Source organism: Lingula anatina, chromosome 4 (assembly GCF_051362555.1).
Source record: "Lingula anatina isolate TDL-2025a chromosome 4, LinAna3.0, whole genome shotgun sequence".
Classification (NCBI taxonomy): domain Eukaryota; kingdom Metazoa; phylum Brachiopoda; class Lingulata; order Lingulida; family Lingulidae; genus Lingula; species Lingula anatina.
In genome coordinates this window covers 12,722,670-12,750,292 of record NC_141770.1, presented here as the reverse complement: position 1 = coordinate 12,750,292, position 27,623 = coordinate 12,722,670, and the positions used below count along the sequence as shown (strand labels likewise).

Here is a 27,623-nt window from a genome sequence, read left to right as displayed (position 1 = left end):
AATTTAAAAAAAAATTACATTACGTGTGCTTAACTTAAAAGGCGTGTTTCAATTCATTTCATGCCTTCATAAGTGAAATTCATACTTCAAAAGCTTTTTACAAATTTGACGTCTTCATGAAACCGCCAATGGTGTGCCTTAATTTTGCATGATCAGGTTATTGAAAAATGTGTGAAAATTATAAAGAAGTATTTTTAAGCAAGCTCAAATCATGTAATATAATAGCAAACAATCGGAAAAATATTGTCTACTTGTAAGCCAGCAGAAATAATCCTCTTTAACAGGTCTTTGTGACACAGCAGTAGTAACAGGTTTCCCACATTGATCCAATACCTCAAAGCTCTGCGACGCAAAATTTGCCAAAAGTATAACATAATTAGGGAATCAACATGCTTACATTTGCCAACCTGGCATTTGATCCATAATCATAATGATCAACTTTGTTTTGTCAAATGGTTTTAAAAAATGAAGGGCCATAAAATGTTTACTTGCTGGAAATGGCAGACTTGTCTAAGGGAAGGTTGCCTGAACACAAATAGCATTATTAAGGGATATTGGTATCATTATTTTTCTGTACAGGTTTACTTTTGCATCATGATTATTAGGTAGGCATAAGTTCAAGTCTCAGAAGACAAAGATCAATACATGCGAGAATCACATTTCTTTTGTTGCCAAGACAATTATTCCTTGGAAGTTTCAGGTTAACCACATCTGGTAATTTAACCATAAAAATATCTTCTGGTAATTTAACCATAAAAATATCTTTTTGTTATTTGCCCATAAAACTGGTTGTGCATTTGGCCCCAATAAAAAAAAAAAAAAAAAAATCATTTTTGAATATAAATATCACCCTATAAACTAGAGTGATTTGTAAGCAATACCAGTCACCAAATTTCTCACAAGTGTACACATTCAAGGTCTATAATTTGAATTCTAGTGCTTCATCTGTCGGCTCATTTTCCTGGAACAATTACTTAAAATGTCCAATAAACCAAGACTATAGTTTTTTAATATGGGTCTTGGTTTGGCATCTCTCAAGTCAGTTTTAATTAAACTACTGGCACATAGCATTTGGCTTTCGAAGAATCTTCGAGATCCAATTAGTTTTCCATTGTGCATGCGCAAATTGAATTAGCATGATTTTTTCATTAACTAGCATGATTTTTTTCATTAACCAATGTCATAATTTGGCTCATTTCCAATTTTCAGGTCAGAACTTCAAATGAAGAAGGTCAATGGAAATCTTGTATGTGGACATCACTTGGCAGCAACTAATAACCCACACTCTGTTCATTTATTTAATATTCTTTCAGTATTTCAACCAAGGCGTATACATTTTCTCATTTTTACAGCACTTTTTTAATACAAATATGGAGACAGATTCACAGGAATATTTTCATTACACTGTAAAAAAATAAAACAGATGTCGCGCAGACTGTTACAGCTCTCTCACAAAATGATACAAAATGTTACATATAACTAGTCTACAATGACAGTCCTGTCGTCTGCACCTGGGTCTGCATTGTATAAAAATCTTCCCAGCAACTGGAGCTCCATGGTTCACTGTACAAAATTTACATTTTTTTTATAGTTCATTGTCCACAAGTTCTCACGGGCTTAGAAAGCATATCTCGTTCTGATATCCTCCAGCTTTTTGGATACCTAAAAATGTTAACAAAAAAACATAAGGGACAAATATGAAGAAATTAATCAATAAAATAAAGTAAAATGAAGCATAATGTTTGATAATCACATTTATAAATGAGGACAGCTCACATAAATATATATAAACCATAACATTTGACACTTAAACTTCCGATATAATTGCTTTGGAAATATTTGCTAAGTTTTAACAATTTATTCTTAAAAACAAATTAATGAAAAAAAAAAGTCCATACCTCACTAGGGGTTCTGTCCAACTCCTCTGCAACACTCTTCTGTTTGTGTGGCTCCATTGACGTAAACATTTCACACAAATCCCCATCCAGAACATTCTGGAAATCCAAAACAGAAAAGTCAAAGTTACCGTTGTACAAATATAATGTGATCTATAACGTAATGCAGTATGTACAACAAGCGTATTGCTAAATTCTCAAACAACTTGGTAATTTTGCCTTTTCAAAATGTAAGCAAATTATGTCAGGAACCAGTATGAATTATTCAGATATTGAAAAAATACTTAAAAATTACAAATCTTTGAAACTGAAATGTTTGGAGACAGATATGGAGACAGATTCACTGGAATATTTTCAATACACAGTAAAAAATAAAATAAGTTGTACCTAGCATTTTAAACTAACAATAGCTAAAATGAAGACCCAGTTATCTATTTAATATTAAGGAAGTCAAACACTAAAAATATATATATTAAATTTTACTTCTCAAAGAGCAATTTTTACATGTGACTGCTTTTGGAAAAAAAAATTGCCTAGTGCTCAAACAATATTACAGACCACAAGGCTCAGAGTGCTGTGCAAACATAAACAAAAATTGCCTTTGTTACTGTGTTAATGACGCAGAAAGCCAGGTTCTAGACCTGACATCTCTTAACCCTGAAGACATTGATTCTACACTACGTCAAGTAAATAACCTATATGGGACACATCAATATCACACTGCCTCACAAATCCTTCTCAAACTCAGTAAACAAAATAATATCCAGTGCGTCACAGATAATCAAAACTGAAATGTGATCTGATAATCTTTTCCAGTGTTCTTATCTTATCATTTAATAACCCCCAGGCACATTTAATAATTACCTCTAGGCACAATGATACACCACCATCATTTCTCAATAGAACAAATGCCCTTTTATCACTTCTCAATAAAACAAGTGCCCTCTATAATCACTTTTCAATAGAAGGAGTTCCCTCTAATCAAGCCTGTCATAGCTCTCCTGGTTATCTGTCCTTCAGTTCAGTCCTATCTTCACTTTCTACTTTCTTCATCCCACACATCCAATTACTTTATAATATCTATTCATTTTATGCATTCTCTAGTCAAGCACAGATACTGTTCTAGGTTTCTTATTTATTTTTTTATAAAGAGTTTTCTCTCTGCTGCTTGGTATATCATAACATGAAAGTTACTGGGATTTTCAGAATCTTTTTTTTTTGGCTTTTTATACACACATGTAAAGCTGCCACATGTCCTACCATTCTGCAGTGTGTTTTAAAGCGCTGCAACATTGGAAATCTGTGGCCACCTTTTATTCACGTCCTTAAAGATCCTGGCATACATACAAACATGCATACATACATATTTATGACATTATACACTGAATATTTCACTGCTGTCACAATTTCTTACCTTGACTGGGTAGTAATAAGACCTGTAGGCCAGGTGATCTCTGCCACATAGAGGGGGCATCTCCGCCCTCATGTGCATTTCTAAATGTTGGAAAAAATCATGGTCCTGGAGAGAGAGAAAAAATAGAATTTCATTTGGTACAGAATTTTTTAAATATTATACGTTAAGAAAGTTAACATTAGTCTTTAATACATAAAGGTAACATGGTTAAAATTAATTTTCGAAATTTGTGTCACGAATTAATTTTTTAGATATTGTGCTAAGTTCTGAAGTAGACAACTTCTTAACACAGAAAGGAACAAAATTTTAGGTATCATGCTACTGTCTGAAGTATACATCTCTACGATATAGAACAAAAGAAAGAAAAAAAAGAAACAAAAACAAACTTTTCAAGCATTATGTTACTGCCTCTAAAGTAAACAACTATTTAAAAAGGAATTTGGAAAAAAAAAACTTACCTCATGAGAGGTGAATGGCACCAACATCCCTATAGCTCCTGAGAGGGTGGTATAAACCAGGGACTCCGACCCCCCAGGGATTAGGGTGGCTTTCTGCAGCGATGTCACCACCTCGCCAATATGGAAATTGCAAACGATGTCAGACTTCTGAGATGCTCCGTTCAGCACACCCCTATCCCATAATGCCTTGTTTCCTGTGGGGTCTTCATCTACATCATCGCTGACCTCGGGAGATAGTCTTACCTGTGAGGCATTAAAATAGAGATATCACCCCAAAGTCACAATATAATATACGTTCTCAGATCATAAATCAATACATTAAATACATAAGCAAATAAGAAACAAGATGATCGGACCCTTTATAACCATCAAATGTAATGACTGATAAGTGCCATTTATAAAAAAAAAATAAAAAAGGAACAAACATTTATACATTAAAAAAATTACAAAAAAGAGAATATTAAGAGTATTTAAGAAATTGCATGAAAAGAAATAAAATTCTCACCACAGCTATATTTCCAAATTTATCGGCCCCTGCCATTGTGCTGTAATCCAACATGGTGGCAGCAGTGATCCAGCGTGGATTGGTGTCGTCTGCAAAGACTATTAACTGATTTTCCTGTCTCTTGTACCGAATAAAATGGAAACTTTCCTGAATATCTGCCACTACTATTCTTGAGCCGGTCACGTAAATACCAACAATAAAGTTTGGAATGTGCTGAAAACAACAATCAAATATCAAATACATAACATAACGTGCTACAGCAATATGTCAATTGTAAAACCAACTAGATTTTTTTCTCATTTTGGGGAAGAGACTTAAACTTCACAGATTTAGTAGATCTCATCAAAAAGAAAAGGATGGAATGTCCAAAAATGTACACTTTAAAACAGTTGTCGAAAATATAGAATATCAACTATTGCATTAATTTACATCATGAATAAAATGACATTTCTGGCAGTCTTCATTTACCATCTTCAAAAAAAAAAAAAATATGGTTGCGATATTCTGATATCTAAAAAATCTTTCACTGTTTTGAAACAAATTTCTACCTTGTTCTCACACTTTCTCAGCAACTTCTTCTTGCCCAGATCATAAATCCTCAGCAACCTCCCTACGCCTATCAGAACTCTTCCCTGGAATGGCGTAATGGCAGACGGCATCTCATCCATCGGAGTTTTATGTAAAAATTCCAACTTGTCCCCAGTGGGCAATATCTTATACACATGGACGAAGCCCCCAGAACACGAGCGAGGGTTCAAAGTCAGATCTTTCACTGTACCCACTAGGATAAACTGTTCGTCTGGTCTGCAGGCGAATTTCACTAAGGATATGCTGGAAAAAAAGGGGAATATATAAAAATTATCCAGTGGTAACAGAAAATTGAATGATCAATTCAATGAAAATGAAACATACATCAGCTTGAGAACAAGGTTAACTTTTTGTAAAAATCTCTTTGCATTCCCTTGACCTTAAAGCTAGGGTCCCGGTGATAAAAATGCTCAAAAACTGGTTTGGTTATATCTACTGATGTTACAGTAGTAAGTTTTAAAGCAGAGAAAAAAATTTACCTGAAGGAACAAAGTAAACTAATCTTCATTTTTTTTTTTGAGTTGAAAACAAAAAGTTAATGTTTTTAAAAACATCCCAATTCATCTCAAGTCACCTGAATGCCGCCTCATTCTGTTCAAGTGCTATCTTGTCCAGAGTTTGACCACTTATGGGACTGATGACCCTAATGACCGATGCCCACATGCCACTGCCAGCCTTGGGGGCACCAAATATGTTCTCTGGAAGGTTCTCATTTAGGAAAGCAGCAGCCATTTCAGCAGCCAATTCTTGTTCCTCCTCTCCTGCTGCCTCCACCATTTCCTGAACAAGAAATATAATGTTACTCTATATGTAGTATACTTATCTAGCTGTAGACGTGTTCCTAACATACCTTATATTTAAAAAATTTTGAAATAGTAGTTAATATGACATATTCATATCAGAACCCTTTAAGTAATTTTCCAGTTCTTTAAGATATTCTCCTATCAAAACCTCTGACGTATTCGCCTATCAAAACCTCAGCAACATTCTCCTATCAGAACCTCTGAGACATTATCCTATCAAAACCTCCAAGACATTTTCCTATCACACTGTACCTCAGCCATCTGTTCCTTCCTCTGCTGCTTGGTCTCCTCCGTGTAGGCGTTGTGGTCAGTCTCTATGGTAACCAGATTACTGGACTCTGGATGGATGACAAACTTCCTGGGCGTGTACTGGAGTGGGGTGGACACCTGATTGAACACAGCACCTAGCTTTTCAAGGGCTAAAATCCTGTAAGGAATAGTACACATAATTAGCAATAAAATTTATCATTATAAATGCTAGTTGTAAAACTCATTTTAGAGAATTTAACTCAAATGGATGATTTCAAACTCTTCTCTGTTTCTGAAATAGTAAAGGATTGACTAACTGTTAGGATAAGAAAGAAAAAGAAAGTAAGAAGAAAAGAGAGAAACAGCTGCCAGCTTAGTCAAGAAGGGGAATTATTGTATAAGCAGCTCTAAAACTGTTCTAATTTGCTGTCCTTACCTCAGTGTGTTAGTTGAGATGGCGACGATACCCTCAGGGCACTGCTCACTAGAGAACCCCGAGGCGTACTCCAAAGACTCATAGGACAGTGGAGTCAGGTGGAAACGGTTCTGGTAGAAATAACTCAACCAAGATCTGCTTGACATAGCCAGAACCTGTAAGTACAGCAAATAATTTAAAACCATTGACAAAATATGTATGCAAGCATAAATCCAGAAAACTTGAACTGTTTACGATCAGTCAATCAAGGTATAATCACAAGAAGTCATGTGAAACACGGATATAGTAGCATCATCTCTAAAACAGTTCCATGACATCTGTTGGCCTTTACTGTTACTTTAGCCAATAACATTAAATTCCCTTTAGCTTTATTGTTTAGGTAATGAACAGCAGATACGAATGAACAACATACCTCTACTAAATTCAGTTTTACCCAAGTCTTCAAACAGAAATGAATCATGCTCCCAATTTCCATAATTCAAAATGCATTGAATTTTTTATAAATATATATACAAGAGACTGTAAACTTACGGCTTCATTTCCCTGCATTGTGATCCTGAAGAGTTTGACAGCCCTCGAGCCCAGGTACCTGGTCCTGGTGTCCGTCAGGTCTCCCGTCACTGTGTCCAGCACCGTACGCAGCAGGACTCCATTCTAAAAGACAAACACAGCTGACCATAACCTGGGGTGACATTTGGTGACAGCGTCCTTTTTTATTTTTTATGCAGTCGATATTATACAGGCAGTCGCTTTTTTAAAAAAAATCTCTCTTCATTTTATTATTATTATACATTTATTAATTTTTCATATTTATCACCATACTGTATAACATATTCCTGGGTGCTCTTTGTGAATGATTTTCAATAAATCAAAGAAGTGATAATTACTTTTCTTGCCACAAAAATGTTTGCTGTGCCCAAGTTAATTTTTTTCCATAAGAATTGAACTTCGATCATTTAAAATTCAAGTAAACAGGTTCTTGAAACACAAACAACAGGTGTCACACAGTGAATACCCATACCAGCTCACCTGCAGTCCAATATTCAGGTACATGGTCCCCAGTGTGCCCCCTTCCCCTTCCTTGGCTTCAATACCTCCCATCTCCACAATACACAGGGACTCTGGGGCAGCGGGCAGAGCTTGCATACTGAGAGGGGACAGGCAGTCCTGGAATGAACAATTGACCGAGGAAAAATAAATAAAAGAAAGACAAGTTAATTTGTTAGATATCTAAAAAGCTTCTTTTGAACACACTCAGTTTTGGATCAGTTAAATTAAATTATAATCAAAGAATTCATGTGAAACACGGATAATAATCACATCATGTCCAAAACTATGGGAGTAACTAAATACTTAAAACTTTGAAGTCCACAACAGCATTTTTCTAGCAAAGAGAATTTGGATTATAATAAACTAAAAGGTTTCTATAAAGGTATGAATCTCAATTGGGCAGATATATTTTAGTAAAACTCTTCCTCATAAAAGAAAATGAAGAGATCAACTTAGAGCAATATGGGGAAAAAGCAAAGAAAAATTCATCAAAGTATGTTTCATTGAGTATTTAACCACAATTTCAACCCCATCACTTTAAAAATATTACATTTTGTTCCAAAACTTACAGAAGGGTCTAAGGAAATGATCCTGACAGTGTTGTCTGCTAGCCCAACGGCCAGGAACCTGGACCTCTGCTCTCCCATTGGCACTCTGCCAAGAGCCATGCAGATCACGTCTGCCGACATCTCCTTACGCTCTGTGTACTCGTTGAGCTGACCAGTCTGATAAGATCAAAATGGTAAAATTATTTTTTGAAATTCAAACATTTAAGTTTCAAATAAGCAATACAACATACTTTTGCCCCACAATGAAAATTCAGTATTTTTTATATTTTACATGAGACTTTCTTGAGAAATATGTTACAGTAGACAGGCTAAATCAATTATCATTAACAAACTTACGGGGTCCATCTCAAAATAGACCAGCTCTCCTCCTGTTAAAGCAATAACGACTTGTCTTTGGTTCACAGCTGACTTCACGATCGTTTTCTTGCCAGGTGTCTTCCACTCGTTCACACGCTTGTCTGACCGAATGTGACGAATACCATCAGGGTAGATCTAGCATACAGAAATGACAGCCATGTATGAGAATATAGCTAACAAAAACAAATAATCATCCGCAAACTAAAACTTACTGAACAAGGCATTCTCATCAAAAGCACCACAAACTATTCTCAAAACACACGTTAAAAGAGCTACAAATTTTGTCTTTGGTAATGTTATAATAATGTAATTTTAAGTTTAACTCTCTCTTCTGAATAGACCATCTTCTACTATCATAACACATTTCTGAAATCATTTAACATGATTTCAGAGACTCCAGGACCTATCAGTCAATATCACACCCTTATCTCTTTTCAGTCCCCACCATACCTGTACTAGGGCCTCGTCACCAAGTTGAGAACAAGACAAAGTGGGTGTGGTTCCCAGGAAGCCAGAGTCCGTCACTTCTTCAACCGTCTCTCCAATAGACAACACAAGGGTGGCGTTGACGAAGGACACAATGATATAGGCATCGTATTCCTCTGAAATGATAGTAAGATAACGGTCACATTAGTATCACTTGTGCTCAATAACCATCTTATCTTTCAAATGAGAAAAAAAAATGCAAAGAAAATAGTCACAGATTAGAAAGCCATTCCTAGCTACAATTTTTGCTGTATGTTATCTACTATTACTTTTTTGTATAAATATTACACAATGGCCAGTTTTAAAAAATAAATTTGACATCCTCTAAGCACTGAAGTTTTATAAATTCTGCTTGGCTAATGGATGCTTCCCATTCAGCAATTGTAGAAATGGCCTTGACCCCAATGTCCTTGACCTTTACCTCAGGGTGCTAGTCAGAACCATCGCTATGGCAACTCAGCAGCATCAACAGTCACCAGATCTGGAAAGAAAAGTAGGCTTGGCTTTGGTGAGTGACCAATTGACCAGCCTTGACCATTAGTAAGGATTCTATTGTGAAATTGATTGATTGTTGTCTTGGTTTCTCTTTTTGCGTAAGTCGTCAAACAAACGCTCTGATGTAAATAATAAATAAGAACACTGAAAAAAAAGTATGACATACTTCTATGCCATTTAGACAATTCTGATTCTATGTTGGTTTTTAGCCTAACACGCAAAAAAAAAAAAAAAAAAAAGACTTACTTCTACCTCAACTTTTAATTAGTCACAAGAATATATAAGCGTCATATTTTTACTTTTTATTCCTCACCAAATCATAATACCCTAAAACAAAATACCACAAAAGTTTCTTTTTCTCCTGAAACAAATGAAACACTGCTGAGATTAATTGGTGAAACATTTTGCATCTGGAACAAAATCTTTTCAGGACTGCATTCTCTGACTGTCACCTGCCATTCAAGAAACCAGAAAGTTACTGCAAACTTTCATTGTTATATTACCACACTTATATTCCAAACTGTATATCCATATCCATGTATTGCTTCTCAATTTAGAGTTCTGCATCCTCTAAGCTTACAGCTATTTGAGTTTTCAGACCACACCAAAGACTGCTCTCAAAAAAGTTTTGTTTTCATTCAAGATGGTTGAACTAAAAGAAATGTTCAGAAGTTACTTTAGCAATGCACACCAATTTCTAAAGTCACTTTTTTTACTTTCCAGAAAATACCACAATAAGCATCAGGATATGGTGCTGGTCAATTTCAACCTGCAGACCTCTTTCCACTTCTTTTTGATTTGAATTCAAACCAGATGACATAATTTAATTTTTTATCCTTCAAAGATCTTTCATCAAAACTGATAGTAAACATTTGGCTATCATTAAATGATGTCTCCCTTGATATAGTGTGTAGAACCCAGTGTGCATTGCCAGCTACTTCACCATATAAAACCACGGATCTTACCTTCTACATTCCTCTTCACTGTCCACACAGCATTGGGGTTACCAGGAAGTTCTGATACGGCCATCTCTGATACCTAAAACATGACAACACGATGAATTATCGAGCTGTAATTTATTGAGGAGAAAACAAGAAAGAGTCTCCTTCTTTTACACAATATTGCCAATGGCAAAAATATCAAATTCATCAGACATATATTGGGTTAATGAAAAGTGCCTTTCATGGTTGAGAGTAGGTCAAAAGTCAAATACAGGGTCACATTTTTATTCTCAGAGTCAATACATGACATGAATTCTCATTTACATATGTAGCACTCCTAATTGAACTCTCTCATGTTAAAAAAGTGTTTACAAAAGTAGGAGGGTCCCCAAAACAATGTCAAACACATGCAGAATTCTTATTTCACTGTTACAGGCAACAAAGTGCCTATATGATACCAGAAGGATCCATAAACCAGTGTGTTCCCCACCTACCTCCAGACCATGCCTGAGTACCCTGAGTGTGGACCTGGGTCCTCTGCCACACAGTGTGTACAGCTGGGGTGTGTCCTCATTGGCCAGGTCAGCTATCTGAGAACACAGAACCATACTGTTAGGTCATGTTGGAAATCAGAACTGTGCCTCAGCCCGGTAGTGAGGAATCTGAGATATGTTCTTTATGAAGAGCTGACTCAAAAATTGTGCAGACTGTGAAACAAATTCCACAGCCAGTTTTATAGTTTTATACTAGGTAAGTACCAAATACCCAAATTAGCTGGATTGCTAAACCTTTTATCTGACCCAAAAGTGTAGGACTAGACAATAACAATTTGTTGAACAATATCATTAGCTAGTTGTTTTGCTGGACAAAATATTGATTGGTGAATCTCACTTTTACTGAAGCTATTGAAAACAAAGCTTCATTTGTTTAATGACAATTTGGCTAAAACAAGACATTTTTTATCAGAAAGTGGTATCCTTTTTTCCCACCTGCACCCATTCACTTACCTGACAGTTCATAATAGGAGACAAGCTGTCCATTTCATCCACCAGGACCAAGTTCTTGAGAGGTCTGGGGGCAAAGAAGAATGTGTCTCCTTCCTCTAGTGGCATTGCACTGCTGAACTCTGGCTCCTCGTCGTCGTCTCCCAGGTGAGCTATCTGATACAGGTAACTGAAATAACAACACATACAATGTGCTCAAATTTGATTAATTGATAACATAATAATAACTAGTATAAATTTTAAGATAATATACATACTTAAAAATTAAAAAAAAAAAATTAAATATGTCTATGATAGTGTAAAACCTTCAGGTGTATCAAATTTTTAAAGCTTATTCAAAATCAAAGAAATAAGTACAAAAATGTCAGAGATTCCTATAACACAAACTGCATATAGATGGCAGCAGTGTCTCAAACTACTCTGGTTTCATTTCTCTAGCAAGTCTCTAGGAAGTTCAGGAATACAGTGAGATCTCCTGCTCTGCTGGTACTTGCATGAGAATATCTATGTATAAGTTAACAAATATTTCTATAAAGAGATTTGATAAAATTAATATTATTGTAAACATAGTAAAATCAGTATTGCTTTCAGGCCACACAAAACAGCCGACTTCCTGTGTACAGTCCTGACAGAATAATGAAAGTAAACTACTGATAAAATTTTTCAAAACAATGAAATAATACTCACTGGTTTCCAAACTCTGTGGCAACATAGAGGAATCCCGTCTTAAGAACACTCATTGCCGTGGCAACAGGAACTGTGTCGAAATATTTCAATTTGATTTCTGTCACCTGAAATTAATCAAAAATCCATTACCATACTACGAACTCCTAAGAAGTTTTGTATTCCAAAGTGTATATTCTGATCAGGTGAAGTTTGTCAGTCACTGAATATCAGGACGTTTACTTTGTTTGAAACATCATTTCAGAACCTGTTCAATAAAACAGAATGGACTGCTATTTTCTTATGCTTTGAGTTAAGATAATTTATATCGGTAAACCACTTCATTGCCAATAAGACACTTAAAGTTTGTAACTTTGGTAACTTTAACTGGAATAATTACATCGAAACCTGTACTTCTCCTTACAAAAAAATTTCCTGTAGGACGTCCTACATAAGGGTTATGTGTTCCTTCTCTTAACACATCAAATATGCAATCACAGAACATGAAATTTAAACACAACCTACTCTATACAACTATGGCAAGATTCTAGGTGTGAATGACTCCTTTAAGATAAAATACCACACCACGCTGAACGCTGTCATCAAGTTTCTATCAAACCACACAGCCATAGATATATATGCACCCACCATGTCCTCATCTGTCTCCAGTGTTATCTTGAAGATGTCCCCCTGTTCTGTCTGTGCTAGGAAGAAGAACATGGTCTTTGTCTTGTGTGTGGCACTGCATACAAATATCATCCCTCGCTCTGGGTCGTCAAGGTCATTCTGGAACATAGTGGTGAGGATGAGCTGTTTTCTAAAAGTATGTTTTCCATGTCTGATAAAGTAAGTTACTGATACAATGTAAAAGACGTTTCATTAGGAAGATTTTACATTCACTAGCTTCATCTAGACAACACTCTAAATCATGCAACACAACTGTGTACAAGTGTGAATTTGTGATTTCTCTCTCAGACCTTGTAAATGCTTGAGTAAAAAAAGCATGCTCTTTATATGCGTTATGAACATAGGAAACAGACTGGCCATCTGCTTACCCTCCTCCTGGGAATGGGGCACCTGATGTCCATCTGGTCACCAAAGTTCTTGTATGTGATATAGTTTTCTGAGCAGATCAACACTCCACTGGGACCCTCTGTGCCTCCAGGGACTGGAAGAACCAGGACAAAATCACATTAATGTCAATAAAGCTGTCATGTTGCACATACACTCGACCAAAAGATTTCGGAAACATCGTTATTTTGAATAATTATAAAATAACCATATGAGCTGAGGTAACTATTTTAACCAAATATTGATAGAGCTAAGGTAATTATTTTAATCAAACACTGATGGCACCAACCATCTGTCGCTTTTTATGTATATTGAAGATTTTCCCACTACATTACATAGTTTTTTAATTATTTAAAAAGATTGTTTCCAACTTTCTGGGTCGAATGTATTAATAAAATGTCCTCCCAACTGCCATTTAATACTTGTGGCCGAGCCTCTCATCAATAGACTAATATTTATCAATAAAAATACTGCTACATTATGATAAGACAGAACTGAACCAAAACATAACTAAGAGTCACCTGTTACTAAGAAGTTAGCATGCTCCTCTAACTGCTCGGAGTATTTTCTGACCACATGGTTCAAACCCAGGTCCAACTCGTAGTATGTCAGCAGCTGTTGGGTTTTCTGGCCTGCCTCCCCTGTGGGGTCATTGTCCGATTCCTGGCAAGAAAAACAAATTATCAGCTGATACAAAATAATGTACATTTCCATTTACTCTATTTTATTTTTTTGTCTATCTAGGTATATGACAAATTATTCACCAATGTAAAGATGATAGAAACGAACACTTTTTCTACACTTTATACACTTACAATCCACCTACACTTACAACCTTATAGCCTTCACCTCACCAGCACTGCAGTTCCTGCCATTAAATTACAATAATAGTATATTTACTTTAAGTCTTAAAGGGATAATAACTCTTCGTATGAAATCTGTATTTCACAATAAAAACATTGTGAATGACTTATAAAAATATAATATATTCTGTTTTCCCACAAAAACGGCTGTTATAGCTATTATTCTGATATCTTTAGACCACGTGACCTCCATTGATGGCTATACTCTGTTAAAATCTCTTAAGAGATTTTAACAAAAAACCAAACTTTTCAGAAAAAACCAGGGACTAACTTTGAATGTAAAAATAGATTCATTAACCATTGGTAAGTATGGGAAAATTGTTGTTTACTCCAAGAAAATTCATTTTTTGGCCGAAACGAAGAGTTATTATCACTTTAACTCCACAAAAAAAACATCATAGTAGCCATGCCTAATGGCTCTTGGAATAAAGCTTCCATTATTTTTCAGTCAGACCATCAGTTTTATTAATCTAAAATACCTCTTACCTCATAGTCTATCTCCAGACAAGCAAACATGGGGTTCTCAAAGCCCACGTCCACCCCTACCATATGGTAGACCAATGTGTTAGACTTGTGGGCTTCCAGAGGAGATGATATCGTTAGCCTGGCTTGGGCATCTCTGTTTAATATGTACACTAACTTCTGCTTCTCAACAGCACCTAGGAAATGAAGAGTGACAAACATGAAGAGAGACTGTCAAAAATTTATCAGTATCTGAGAGAAATTAAAGAAATATCAATTTTGACTACTTGATTTATACTACTTATAGTGTCATTTTTTAAAGATGCCTCGGTAAGACTGGTCTGGTGCAATACATCCCACATTTCCCTTCTCACCATTATGGTTAGGTTATAAAACCAAAAGCTAAAACTAAAAAAAAAAAAAAAAAAAAAAAAAAAAAAAAAAAAAAAACTGGGCATATCTGTATCTGTTTGACTTAAGTTCTATGCAAAAAGGCATCAGAACAGTTACCAAGGATAACGTGGGTATTAAGCTAAATCCTGTATTTTTCCCTTCTCTGCCACTCACCAATCATCACAGCCCTGCCCTTGGGGTCCACTGCCATGTACTGCCCAGGCACTATCCTCCTGCAGCCAGACTTGCCAAATGTCTCCATGTGGATTCTCTCAAATGTGTTCTTGGCTGCATTGTACTCCATGATACAGATCCTGCCAGAGTCAGAGCCAACGATTATGTAATCTGTAACAGGCATCAGATATTTCTTTTAAAACCAGGATTATGGCAAAACAGGAAACATTTGTTTATCTGAATGTATGCATGTATTTTCAATAAAACAGGGATGTGTGTGTGTGTGTGTGTAGGGGGCATGAAAATTGACAATGTCGTGCAATTATCCCAGAAAAGTAAAAAAAAAAGTTAAAAAACAAAGTTTAAAAACCTGCAATCAGAAAAAGAAACTGAAAAATCACATCCCTGATAAAAGATTATCAATAATCTGAAAGAGCATTTGTGAGCAGTAATTATGCAGTAATTATGACCATTGGAGGGGAATAATCTGATCGTTTTGAAGATGGGTAAAACCAGAACAATGTGCCATGTTCTGCTTGCCTGGACTACATCTCAATGAATCAGCCCATTGTTTCTCAATTCATATAAAAAACAACCCCCGCTCTTCTCTCACCTTTTGATCCTCCAGTCAACCTAAAAGGCATCAGTGATCTGATCACTCCAAATATCTCCACAGACAGGGAGGTGTACACTTTGCCAGTGTTAGGGTCTGGCCTCAGTAACTCTAGAATCTTCCCCCTTGACACAATCAGCTCCTGCTGCTTGGTCCCTGAGAAGTTGCCATGCACAGCATGTGTGATGCCAGTCGAATGCTGCAGGGTCAAATTGTACAGATACATCTTGGATAATTTTCTGTAAGAAAAGAGATTTTAAATCGTAAATTTTTTAATTGCTGAATTGCGGGACATTGCACTAAAAAATTCATCAATCTAGATTTCAAAATTTCTGAACCAATTAATGAATGTCACTAAGATTTGATGGACCATGAATCCAACTTTACAAGTAAAGAGTACAATGCAGGATTTGTCAACATAATAATGTGAAGCCGGTTGAAGCCAGTAAAAGAAATAACGAATCATCGCAAATTGCAAATTAATCACAGGGTACGAAACAACAGAAAAATATAAAACTTCAGTGACCCTGCATTTTAAATATTATATCATTTTCATTTAACGCCCTCTGTTGGATTAGATGGGCATGCAACCTAGTAAACAATAGTGTGCAGGTGCCCGCCAAGGACCATCACGAAGTTGATGGCAATACTGTGCAGAAAGTACCCCTTGAAAGATCTTGATACATTCTAATTATTATCATTAATGTTGCCTTAATCAACCTATGTCGCAATATATAGAAGATGCGTTTCTGATAATCAGATTTTAACCGATTATTATCAAACTCACCAGCGACGTTTTAATCCAAGATGGCGTCCAAACAGGAAGCAACCCCACAATGCAATAACGAACATGGCAGCGCCCGGCGGGCTGGGTGCCACGTCCACTATGCAGCTCCAAAATGTGCATAATTTGACGAATATAGAAGATATGCAAAAGGCATTTGCACAGCTATGTTCAGAGGAGGTAATAGAGAAATGAAATAAACAATTTTTACTGTCATTTTCCTTAGTTTTTCTTAGTAAGTAGAGTTAAATGTTGGACCGGCAGTTTCATTTGCCCGTACATCTCTCTTCTCTACTAGTACTGCTTTTTAATTATCAATGTCTTTTGTGTGACGAGGAAGTGCCATTTGTTTAACGAATCATGTTAATTTAAGACGATGTCTCGTTTGATTATTACCTGCATTTACTTTTGTAAAAACTTGTCTGTCTTTTGGATGTACATGGAAACTATCGGAGTTAGGGGTGGGGGTGGGGGTGGGGGGGGGGGGGCGGAGAGGAGAGAGGGGGAATTTTCTTGTCATGTGGCATCATTCAAGAAAACTGTTTATTCTTTTGTCTAACAACATCAATCATTCATTTAAAAGTGTGATGGAAGAGGTTGTTTTGGGTACTTAGGCTTAAAGATTTTCAAAATACATTACAATTAATGAGACATAAACATTTTATTCTAGGAATCTTTAAACCAAGAACTGGAAGATCTTCAGGAGCACCAGACAGCAATTGAAACAAAGATGCTTAGTTTACACAAAATGCTGTATGTAATGATTTGGATCATTCCCAGTCCATGCATTAAGACCACTTTCTAAATAAATTCTGTTGATGTGCAATTGTATGCACATGCACAGACCACATAGTCTAAAATATACCTGTATAAATAAATAAGGAATAAAATTTTAAAAAAACATTATAACTAAATAGCTGTAGAAGTAATCTACATAATGAGAAAAAAAAACATTAAAAAAATTGCATTGAATTGTGATTGCCTTATGATGTTTTTTTCAGTCCCAATCTGCAGTTATTACATACAGACTCTCGTCAGTTATCCAGCATGGTTTCCTTCACCTCGACACTGGCGGAAAATGTCAGTGGAAAAGTACGGCAGCTAGATCTGGCCAAGGTAGGCATGTACAAAAATCACTCAATAAATCAAACAGCATAAACTAATAGAAAAATACCAGCATAAACGTATGGCATCTATATCTGGCTGAGGTAGGCATAAATGTTAATCACTCAATAAATCAAACAGCATAAATGAATTTTAAAAAACCTGCATAAATGATCGGCAGCTAGATAAACAAACAGCACAAATTAATAAAAGAAATCTGCAGAACATACTTTTAATTAGAAGTAAATTAAAGGAAAGGTACGGCAGCTAGATCTGGGTACGGCAGCTAGGTCTGGCAAAGGTAAGTATACAAGCATGTACAGTAATCACTCAAACATTTCAACAGCACACAATAAATCAAACGTCATGAATTAATACCCCCTCCCCCCTTTCCACCCAAATGTGTTGTGCTAGTAATACTTCAAGTATTGATAATAAGTCTTGCAACATTTAGTTTTGTTCCAAATTAATTATTGTTAAGAGTGTCTGAAAAAAAAAACTAGAAAAATAAAATTTTAGAAAAAGTGAGGGGTTCGAATTTTTAAGCAACTAAAGAATGTTATATGTGAAAGTGAAGCAGCCGAGAGAGAGAGAGAGAGAGAGAGAGAGAGAGAGAGAGAGAGAGAGAGAGAGAGAGGAGGAGGAGGAGGAGGAGTGAGAATTTGAGTTTAAAAAGCCCTTCTTGATGAATAAACATACATTAAATCATGTGTCAGTGCTTTTGAACTCCAGAGTCATGTCACGGCCTGTATGCAGAGAGTTGAAGATGTGCTGGATCTTAAATTCTGCACTGATGGTGTTCAGACAGCACTTCAGAATGAAGATTATGAACAGGTTAGTAAAACAGGGTAGGGTTTCATCTTTAGCTGTTCTCCTCACAAAATCATAAAGCACATGTAGAAGGTACAAGTAATGTATTTGTAGTCTGTATCTCTAACAGCTAAGACATATCAAAATAGTATTTACCAAGATCATTAAGCACATTAAGATGTTTGGAAGGTACATGTAGTGGAAATGTAATGAGAAGCAAGGACCCAAGTTGCAAATTTTCAATGCATTTCTGACAACTAATGCATGTAGTTATATTATGTCCTTTTTTAAGAAAAGAAAGAGTGTTATTGCTCATGATCAAAAGAAAGTAGAACAGAACTTTGTATAAAAAGGAAAATTTCGCAACACTGATATTTAGTATAGTTATGGATGAAAGAATATTTTTATTGTAGGCAGCAGCTCACATCCATAGGTTCCTGAGTCTGGATGAAAATGTCCTTAGGATGACAGAAGGATCAAATGAAGGTGAGAGACTATAAATAGTGTTCTGGCTGTCCACTATATATAACGGTGCTACAACTGGGATAACATTCAAGATATAGGAAATAAGATATTGTGTGCTGAATGTTTGTGTGTGAGTGTGACTGTTTGAAAGTAATTCTCTACTTCAACTCTCTGAGGTAAACATTTCTGTTATCATCTTCAGAAATGGGTTACAGTGCTTTTTCTTCCATAATATTTTGGTTTACTGTGATTATGAAATCCTTATTGTGACATATTATAACATATAGATCATGTTGCTTTTTCTTGATGTTAAATTGACTTTGTTTCATTCCAGGCAGCACACTAGATACATCCTTCCAGTTATTACATGAAGCCGAGTCCAAGCTCAAGAAAATAGTTCACAAAAACTTTGACGCGGCTGTGCATTCCAAAGATGTAGCGTCTGTGGAGAGATTCTTCAAAATATTCCCTCTTATTAATCTTCATGATGAAGGGCTCACCAAATTTTCCAAATACTTGTCAGCCCAGGTATTGCTTTTTTTCTGATTTATTTTCCCCTTTAAGAACTTTTTATTATGTTTCTGATGTTAGTTTTGCTTGTTATTATCAAAATAAAGAGGCGAGCATACTGAAGGGAATGAACTGTATCTAAGTAAAAAACTATATATTTGACCTGTTGATAAATGGGAAATTATTTTTCGATAAAGGAGAAACTAAAATCTTTTTTTGCATTTAGATTTTTTCCCAGTACATCAGATTGTACCATCAGAGTTATGACACAGTTATATTTCTTTGAGTTTTGTGCAATAGTAGTATTATTTTATTTATTATTATTATTATTAATTAACAGATTAAAACTGGTACTTTCAGATATCTGAGACAGCTGAGACCAATCTTAATCAAGCTTTAAGTGTGAAATCCAGTGACAAGCGTTCAACTGTGATCTTTGCTGATACAATCACATTGCTATTTGAGGGTATTGCCAGGGTGGTGGAAATCCACCAGCCCTTAGTGGAGACATATTATGGTAGGTTTTTAAAAGATCATCAAAGGTTATAATAGTAGTGTTACGTATATTTAGTCACACTGAAGATAATTTGTTTTACTTCACATTCAGTATCTAATAGTCAACAATTCTTTGTCTTGTTTTAGGTCCTGGAAAGATGTTCCCCTTCATGGCTGCTCTGCAAAAAGAATGTGACAGGCAGACAAGAAAAATTGTTGAAAAATTCAAGGAAAGTCGTGATTTTACCCGAAAGGTTTGTCAAAATGGAGAATGTGTAATATGTATAGTTATTCCATTAACTATTTTCTTTGATTTTAAAGATTTTCTCAATGTTTTTATAAACATGAATGGAATTAATATGTTGTTACTTAAGTAATACATTTTTCAATCACAATTCTCACGGGAGGATCCAGAGATATTTTCCTGAGACCCTCCAAATTATCTTTGTTGATCCATCCTCCATTTTTGACCTTCTTCCGACAGAAAAAATATATACCTGTCAATGTACACTTAAAGACACAGAAGACGGCCTCAGTCTGCTTCTTACTCTTTAAAATCTTAAATTCCAGGTACAAAAAGTTCGACAGAGTTCCATGCCCCGAGCAACAGCAGCAGAAAAGTGAGTGCCTCCCCTTTGTATTTTACAAAACTGGACTTGTTTACTACATTGGCATAATGGCATCATTTGAATTGTTCTTAAAATTGTTCTTAAAATAACTTAACGTATTGTCATCAAACAATAGGAATTGCTGTTAATAAGCACTTTTTTTTTGCATCATTCAAATCTGTTGCTTATAATAGCTACTACTTGGTTTTATTAAGACATTGTTTACAACATTATCTTACTTGTTGCAAATTTTATCTTCTGAAGCTTCCTTATTTTACTTTCAGAATTGACCCAAAAGAGTTGGACGTCCTTCTAGCAGAGCTGACCCTCATGAATGCCAGGGCCGAGCTGTACTTGCGCTTTGCTAGAAGGAGAGTCGTGGTCAGTATTCTGACATCAATCACTCACTTTGATGTTTTTATTCAGTTTACCTTCTCAAACTTCCTTATGATGTGGTCAGTGTTCAGACAGTGGGGTCTCACTAAAATTTATTAAGCATGATCTCCCAGATTGAGACTTTTACCTTCTCAAACTTTCTTATGTTGCAAGTTGTGGTTAGTATTTGGACAATGGTCCTGGTGAAAATGGGAGTCGCATTTGCTTTTCAGGGAAGGAAGCATTCCAATGCCAACACCAAGATTAGATTGTGCTATTTAATTTATACTATAAAAAGTCTTTTATACAGTATTTTTAGACACTGAAAAAATTGTATGAATTTGCTTTAAAACTAGCATATTTTGACATATTCATTGTTTACCTTTTATTTTACATTTTACATGTGTAGCGTTTTGAATTGCTTGTCTTGTTCAAACAATGTATTTTTCCCATTTGTATTCAAAAGTTTCTATGTTATTTTCCAGGCTGATGTAGAAGTGAGTCAAGAGGAAGACAGGACAGGTAAGTTATAGATATCTAAATCTACCTGGATGGAGTGTTTTAATAATTGTCTTAAGAGTGGAGATTGGAGAAGCTATTTCAAACTGAAAAAAAACTAATTCACCAACATTCAAAAAATGATGAACATAAGTCATCAAAATCACAAGCACTATTCTGAAAAGGAATGACCTTGACATTATAGTCACTGCCACAGTAGTTATATAAATTCAATCTCATTGTAGAGAAAGTTGCGGAGGTGGATAAGTTTCTCAGTGATTGTGATCTGAGTCGGCTGATGCAGGAACTGGTGGGGAGTTATATCATGATGGAGGAGTACTTTATGAAGGAGATGGTGGTCAAGGTAAGGGACAGTGTGGTCAGTTAGGGTTCAATCCACAGCCACTTGCTGGATGGTCAATATTTTTTTCTTATTTATTTCCTCTGGTGAATCACTATGGTATTATGTTATTGTCATCATCAGCATCATTTGCTGGTAGCATTTTAGCGAGTCCATGCATCTGTAAGGATGATCCTTGCTAGAGGGTTGATAACTCAAGTCTCAGACCTAGAGTCTCAATGTGAATATTGATGCTCTTTTTGATACTTTTTTTTTTGATAATTTTTCTTCACTTAAAGAGCAATATTTGCTTGTATTGGTTGCTTGAATTAATTTTCCTTACTGTAGGCGATCATATATCTTTTCTCATTTTCTGTGTTCTGACATTTTAAATGACCATTTCAGGCTGTGAAAATGGACACTTATGAAGATGGTGCTATGACTTCTAGTATGGTGGACGATGCATTTTTCATAGTCAAGAAATGTGTCAGGTGAGGAGAATGATATTCTGTATTTAACTAACCAGTCATATCTCCATGTCCCAAAAATAATCCTGAAAAGTACAGTAATTTTATAACTTACCATTTTAGAGTACACCATATAGTGTCATTCTGTGGTCTTTTTTTTATTTATTTATTATTATTTTTTTCCACAAGTAAGGTTCAGAAAATATGAAAATCAAAATAAATCAATGCTGCATTTCATCTGGTTTCCATAATATGAATTGCTTACCCAATAAATATTCACACTGAAATGCTAGTAACAATACTTACAAAAGGAAGGAGGCCAGGAGAGAGAGTAGTCTGAATTGGGTTATGATGCAGTGCATCACCTTGCATATTGCACTTATCATGCCAGTCATGGACCGTTCCAACCAGGACACAAGCACATAGCATCAACTGCCCACAACTGGGTGGTATAGAATCTCATGCCAGGGTGCCTTGTCCGGCCTGTTTCTAGTGGGTCCACTCATCTATTAAGATGACCCCCTGCTAGAGGGTTGATGACTTAAGTCTCAGACCTTCCCAAGGGTGCTTGGTACACCCCTAAAGCAAGCATTTTCACCTGACCCACCTGTGATTTAAGTGTTTGTCTGTACTTATATATAACTTGCATATAAAGAAATGCAACCAAAATGGGGTGTAATGAAAGAATACATTATGACTTTGTAATGCTTAAAAATATATGTAAAGAATGATTCTTAGATAACGATTGCCACAAGTTATAAATAAAGTTCTGAGATATTTTTGATAAATTCATTTTATAAATTCTCTGTTTTATTAAAATAATAGTTAAGATACCTGAAATAGGCATATTTAATTGATTTTTTTTATTGCTGATATCAACCAGAACTGGTGTATGATAGCACGCTGACAATTTAAGTCCAAGATTGTTAGGATATAGTTCTCTACAAAATAAACTTATTTACTTATTAATTTATTAATAAATCAATCAATTAATTAATTAACCAATTAAATAAGTTAGTAATTAACTTATAAAATGTAAAAATGTTAAATGTCTTATTTTACATTGAATATCCATTATGAAAAAAATGACTCATTTATTTCAAGTGCACATTTTATCATTTCATTCAGTGCTTTTCAGCAGTAGTAGAATGAGAAATAGAAAATAATTATGATGATTATAAATATTTAAAAGTGAGGAACTGTTCCTTAATATGTAAATTCTTTTTTTTTATAAAAATATTCTGATAGCAATTTATTTAAGACAGTTTGACTTTTGAACTCGTGTTTATTTACTCCCTCGAATCCATTTCCACTATTTAAATCCAACATTTCATTTCAGGCGTGCGATGTCTAGCTGTAGTGTTGATGGCGTGTGTGCCATGCTGAATAATGCTTGCACAATGTTGGAACAGGACTTCAAAGAGGAGCTACACAGCCGTCTAAAGCTTGGTTTCCCATCTGGGTTTGATCTCACTCAGGCCTATAACTTAGTGCAGTCTAGTATACAGCAGGGAAAACTACAGAGCTCTGATACAGAAAAAGCTAAGGCGAACTTTCTGGTGAGTGGGATTTCTAAAGCTCCATGGTGTATAGAACTTGCTCTAGAGATTATGCTCTAGAGATTATTTCTGTGAAATGAAATTAAGCTTGATGTTAAATTTATGCCAATGGAAAAAAAGCACAAATGAAAAAAAATTGTTCATAAGATTTATTCTGCTTGGATGATTTAAAAAAGAATGCGGTAAACAATCTAGCTAATTGTGTGACTGATTTTTTTTCCAGTGCATGTTAAATGACACAGAAGTAAGCAGTGATTATATACAGACATTAAAGAAAAACCTGCAGGTTTGTTTATTTTAATGCATTAATATTAATTCTGTAAATTTCTGACAAAATTCAATTCTCTTATCAAGTATTTTGTCAGTCTTGGGACTGAGTTATCATTTTGCTGTTAGAAGGAAATCATTTAGTGATATTTAGATTAATTAGAAAAAAATTTACATTGTTATTTAACGAATTTATTTTCCAATACTCAATTTTATCAGGCGGAAATCACCAAAGTATTTGGCCATGTACATCAGCACAGTCAAGAAAAACTGGAGGTATGAAGCCACTGGTGTGGTTCTTGGATGACTTTTCTTTGTTTATTTATATACTTTTCTGCTTGTCAAACAGGATTTTAAAACAGAATTTGATTTAAAAGGAAAATAAATTGATTTACCAACTAAGTTTGTCCCATCCTCTGCCTGTTTTGTAGGTGCATTTGGGATTTTGTAACTTTTCATGTTTTGCTAAACAGTTTGATTTCTTCAAAATTTTGTGTGGGCTTTTATTGATTAAATGTAATTACAATATAATCATTATTTGAACACTAGACACTCATTTACAAATTAAATATGAGAAGACTTTAGCATTCTTTTTTCATTGATATTTCAGAGTTGTCTGTCAGAGCTGGCGTCAGTGTCTAATAAATTCCGAGAGGTGCGAGAATTTGGCTTTACCCAGCTATACAGCACTGCCATTAAACCTCGTATCAAGCCCTGGGTGGACACTTTCTCTGCCACTAGCCACTTAATTGATGATGTAAGTGGATAAAAGAGATTCTTAGAAGAAATGCTATTATTATTACTTTCTTACTTACTTATTATTACTTACTTACTTACAAATGTACATTATAAATCCAGTCTATTTTATTTGGAATGATAAATTTTGATTTCTTTGGCAGGGTAGGTAATGAAACTGATTAATTTTTTTTTTTTTTTGTGTGTGTGTGTGTGTGTGTATTTACCAGCAAATGTATTATGTACTTTATAAATACAGTTTTTATTTATTTTATTGTATTTATTTGGAATGATAGATTTTGATTTCTATGGCATTATAGGGAATGAAAATTGATTGAATTCCTGTTCCATTTCAGGAGGAGTTTACTAACTATGAAGCCAATGACCCCTGGGTCCAGGCCTTCATTGTACAGCTAGATAATCTTCTCAACACATTTAAGGTGACAGGGGGCCTGTATTTTGTAATATTTATCAAATTTAAAATTATTAATCATTAAAGCCATTTATTTGCCCTCACTATGAAGACTTGTGGCAATTTTGCTGTTGCAACCTTATGCGAGATAAGTCAGTAAAATTACTAGGAATTGATTTTTTTTTGAAATATCTGATTTGGTTATGCCCCTTGTAACAGTTTTTTGTAAAATCCTATTTTTGAATTTGTTTCTTTCCAGACTTCGCTGACAACAGGCAATAATGATACATTTGTGAGTCATGTAACCACTGAGGTCACCATACAACTAGAAAAGGCAGTGCTAAAAATGTCTTTCAATAGGGTAAGAAAATTTCCATTTATTCATGTTTTTCGAACAATGCTTATTTTTTCCTCATTGGTAGCAGCTAAATTTCTTCTGCATTTTTTATTATGATAACATGGAAAAATTTTTATTCAATTCCTTTGTCCTAATGGTGATTTCCCATTTCTCTCGTATTGCTTTTTACAATTGGAATGGGAGGAACAGACTCCATTGGTGCAAATAGTAACATCTTAAGTAAGATTAAAATTGTCAGAAAGTTATGTTTGTATGAGAAAAAAACTGAAAAGATAATCTGGTACTTTTGATACAAATTTTCTATTTTTCAGTTTTTTTTTCTGGGCTCTAAGAGACTGCTATTCTATTCAGGAAATATGCAATACATCCCAATATTGACATGCATAGTTAGTACATACATCAAAATACTTATAACCACGTTAACATTTTTCTTTCAGTTGGGAGGTTTGCAGTTTGACAAGGAGCTCCGTGCCTTAGTAGGCTACCTCACCTCAGTGACGACATGGACGATACGAGACAAGTTTGCGCGACTCACCCAGATGGCCACAATACTCAACCTTGAGAAGGTTGGTAGCTGGGGCATAGTTCAGAACAAGTAATCAAGTAAAATAATAGCATGGCTGGGATGTAGTAGAGAATTGACTATAGAGTTAACTTGGTGTTGTTCCATTTGGCAGCTTTCAGAAAATCCTTTCATTGTTTTAGCTTTTGACAGAGTATGAAATTCACGGAATACAATCTTTAAGAGTATGAAATTACTCATTAAATATTTTTAGGGTGCTGTTAACCATTCTGTGTATTTCAGGTAAATGAAATTCTGGACTACTGGGGTCCTAACTCGGGTCCTCTAACGTGGAGGTTGACCCCCACCGAGGTCAGGCAGGTCTTGACCCTAAGGTAAACATCGAGATGCATTCTTTAAGTATTAGTTCATCTTGCACATTTCCCCAAGGGTAAATTTAAAATGTTAAGTAAATTAAACATGAACATTCACATTAACAGTGCAAATTTGTATTCTAAAACCTTGATGACTTGCAATTTTACAGGGTTGACTTCAGAGGAGATGACATCAAGAGGCTCAAGTTATAGCAGTCATCAGGGAATATCACTACAGTTCCACATATCAGTGTCTTGATTCACTAAGTATCCTATGCCGATTTAACAAAATTCTGTTCTGTGATCAGTATTATCCATCACTTTATGGATTAGGGTGTCATTGAACTGTAACAGCCCAGTTAATGTCTATTATCCCAGTCAGGTTTTGGACACCTCACATCCCAAGTCAGTGTAGGTGTTTCCTCGGGCCTTATAAACAGATCAGTCATTTTCTAACTCAAGTCTCCGATTTGAAAGGACAAATGCCCAAATTAAAGACTGCAGCCCAGCCACGAATTAACTGTCCCAATGTAAAATTACTTGTCAAAAGCACATTGTTTCAGTACACAAACCGTTTATCCCTTTATGTCTGTATGAGCCTGTATAGTCAAGAATGCATTGCTGCCATATAAAAAGAACCCATAGGGGGCCTATGTATACTGAGTATATGTTTGAGTAATGAAACGCTAAGCTTGTGGCTAATAATTCTACCTTGGGGTGGTTAATTTGTGGCTGGAGTCGTTAATTTGTGCATTTGTGTTCCCAAATCTAAGGTTCATGTAAGAAAACAGCAATAATCAATTATGAGGACAGTACAATAGTCACATGGCAGTTTGCAGAGCTTCAGAAATTTTGTTTGTCTGGTACTGGGGTCCATCAGTACCAACTGAATGATCATTGAACCCTGGTATCACAGCACTTTTGTGGCATTTTCCAATTCACAATTTTCTAGCCTATATTAATACTATTGGGGTACTTTCCTAGCCTTTCATATAGGCAGAATCCAAGAGTATTTTTTCAAAAAGAGAGATATGTAACTATTTATAGATTAACAGAGGGTTCAAGGGGCATATTTGTGGAAGTTATCATATAATGTTGGGGAAGAAAAGTGAATTACTGTTCTTTTACAGCGAGGAAGATTTTTCTTATTAAATCATATTCGGTGCAAAAAATGCAAGGCAAGGGGGTTAGATGTGCTTCATTCTGCATAGATGTGTACATAGGTGATTGTAAATAATGTAAATAAATGCGGTACTGTTGAAAAAATACATTTTGAATCCTGTCATTCATTTTAGCTCACAGATTCCTTGCGCATGTGGTACTAACTGAAACCCACTATTTTTGTCTCTAATACACATATTTTGTTCTTTGTTGTTAGACAGGCCAGTACTTTCAGGTTCAGAACATTTTAGACAAGCGTACAACTTATACACAGTCGTAACATGCAAAGTCTACTGTATACATTTTTCTT

General features: G+C 35.3%; 2 protein-coding genes and 1 non-coding gene across 3 annotated transcripts; 1 reads left to right on the top strand and 2 right to left on the bottom strand.

Annotated features, from left to right (window-relative positions):
• Window positions 1-1,280: 1,280 nt before the first annotated feature.
• LOC106173952 (splicing factor 3B subunit 3) lies at window positions 1,281-16,399 on the bottom strand. Its single transcript, XM_087012082.1, has 25 exons — window positions 16,277-16,399; window positions 15,490-15,728; window positions 14,877-15,047; window positions 14,334-14,506; window positions 13,506-13,647; window positions 12,969-13,081; window positions 12,562-12,699; window positions 11,938-12,041; window positions 11,254-11,419; window positions 10,741-10,836; window positions 10,271-10,343; window positions 8,775-8,926; window positions 8,304-8,459; window positions 7,968-8,123; window positions 7,378-7,515; window positions 6,880-7,002; window positions 6,349-6,503; window positions 5,916-6,090; window positions 5,435-5,640; window positions 4,821-5,103; window positions 4,273-4,485; window positions 3,768-4,010; window positions 3,310-3,414; window positions 1,899-1,994; window positions 1,281-1,662 (listed from the first exon to the last, which is right to left on the bottom strand). Exons 2-25 carry the CDS (start codon window positions 15,713-15,715, stop codon window positions 1,618-1,620), a joined length of 3,648 nt encoding a protein of 1,215 aa, XP_086868208.1. The 5' UTR covers window positions 15,716-15,728; window positions 16,277-16,399; the 3' UTR covers window positions 1,281-1,617.
• Window positions 16,291-27,420, top strand: LOC106173953 (conserved oligomeric Golgi complex subunit 4-like). Its single transcript, XM_087012086.1, has 22 exons — window positions 16,291-16,453; window positions 16,944-17,026; window positions 17,275-17,389; window positions 18,110-18,211; window positions 18,601-18,673; window positions 18,987-19,180; window positions 19,523-19,679; window positions 19,805-19,911; window positions 20,228-20,277; window positions 20,550-20,646; window positions 21,126-21,162; window positions 21,384-21,502; window positions 21,884-21,969; window positions 23,285-23,504; window positions 23,728-23,790; window positions 23,991-24,047; window positions 24,382-24,528; window positions 24,863-24,946; window positions 25,178-25,279; window positions 25,714-25,842; window positions 26,082-26,173; window positions 26,323-27,420. The coding sequence occupies exons 1-22, from the start codon at window positions 16,340-16,342 to the stop codon at window positions 26,363-26,365; spliced, it is 2,271 nt and encodes a 756-aa protein (XP_086868212.1). The 5' UTR covers window positions 16,291-16,339; the 3' UTR covers window positions 26,366-27,420.
• On the bottom strand, window positions 22,265-22,547 carry LOC147762321 (Nuclear RNase P). The gene has a single exon (XR_015334267.1).
• Window positions 27,421-27,623: the final 203 nt, after the last annotated feature.

What these genes read in the sequence shown, in the direction of transcription:
- LOC106173952 (XM_087012082.1), bottom strand. Translation starts at nt 15,715, where the DNA reads ATGTATCTGTACAATTTGACCCTGCAGCATTCGACTGGCATCACACAT. An exon ending in GCCCCATTCCCAGGAGGAGG is followed by an intron (nt 12,700 to 12,968) that starts GTAAGCAGATGG and finishes ACTATGTTCCAG; the next exon opens with AATGACCTTGACGACCCAGA. An exon ending in AGTGAAGAGGAATGTAGAAG is followed by an intron (nt 8,927 to 10,270) that starts GTAAGATCCGTG and finishes CTATCATTTCAG; the next exon opens with AGGAATACGATGCCTATATC.
- LOC106173953 (XM_087012086.1), top strand. Translation starts at nt 16,340, where the DNA reads ATGGCAGCGCCCGGCGGGCTGGGTGCCACGTCCACTATGCAGCTCCAA. An exon ending in AGAATGAAGATTATGAACAG is followed by an intron (nt 18,212 to 18,600) that starts GTTAGTAAAACA and finishes TTTTTATTGTAG; the next exon opens with GCAGCAGCTCACATCCATAG. An exon ending in ATCTTCTCAACACATTTAAG is followed by an intron (nt 24,947 to 25,177) that starts GTGACAGGGGGC and finishes GTTTCTTTCCAG; the next exon opens with ACTTCGCTGACAACAGGCAA.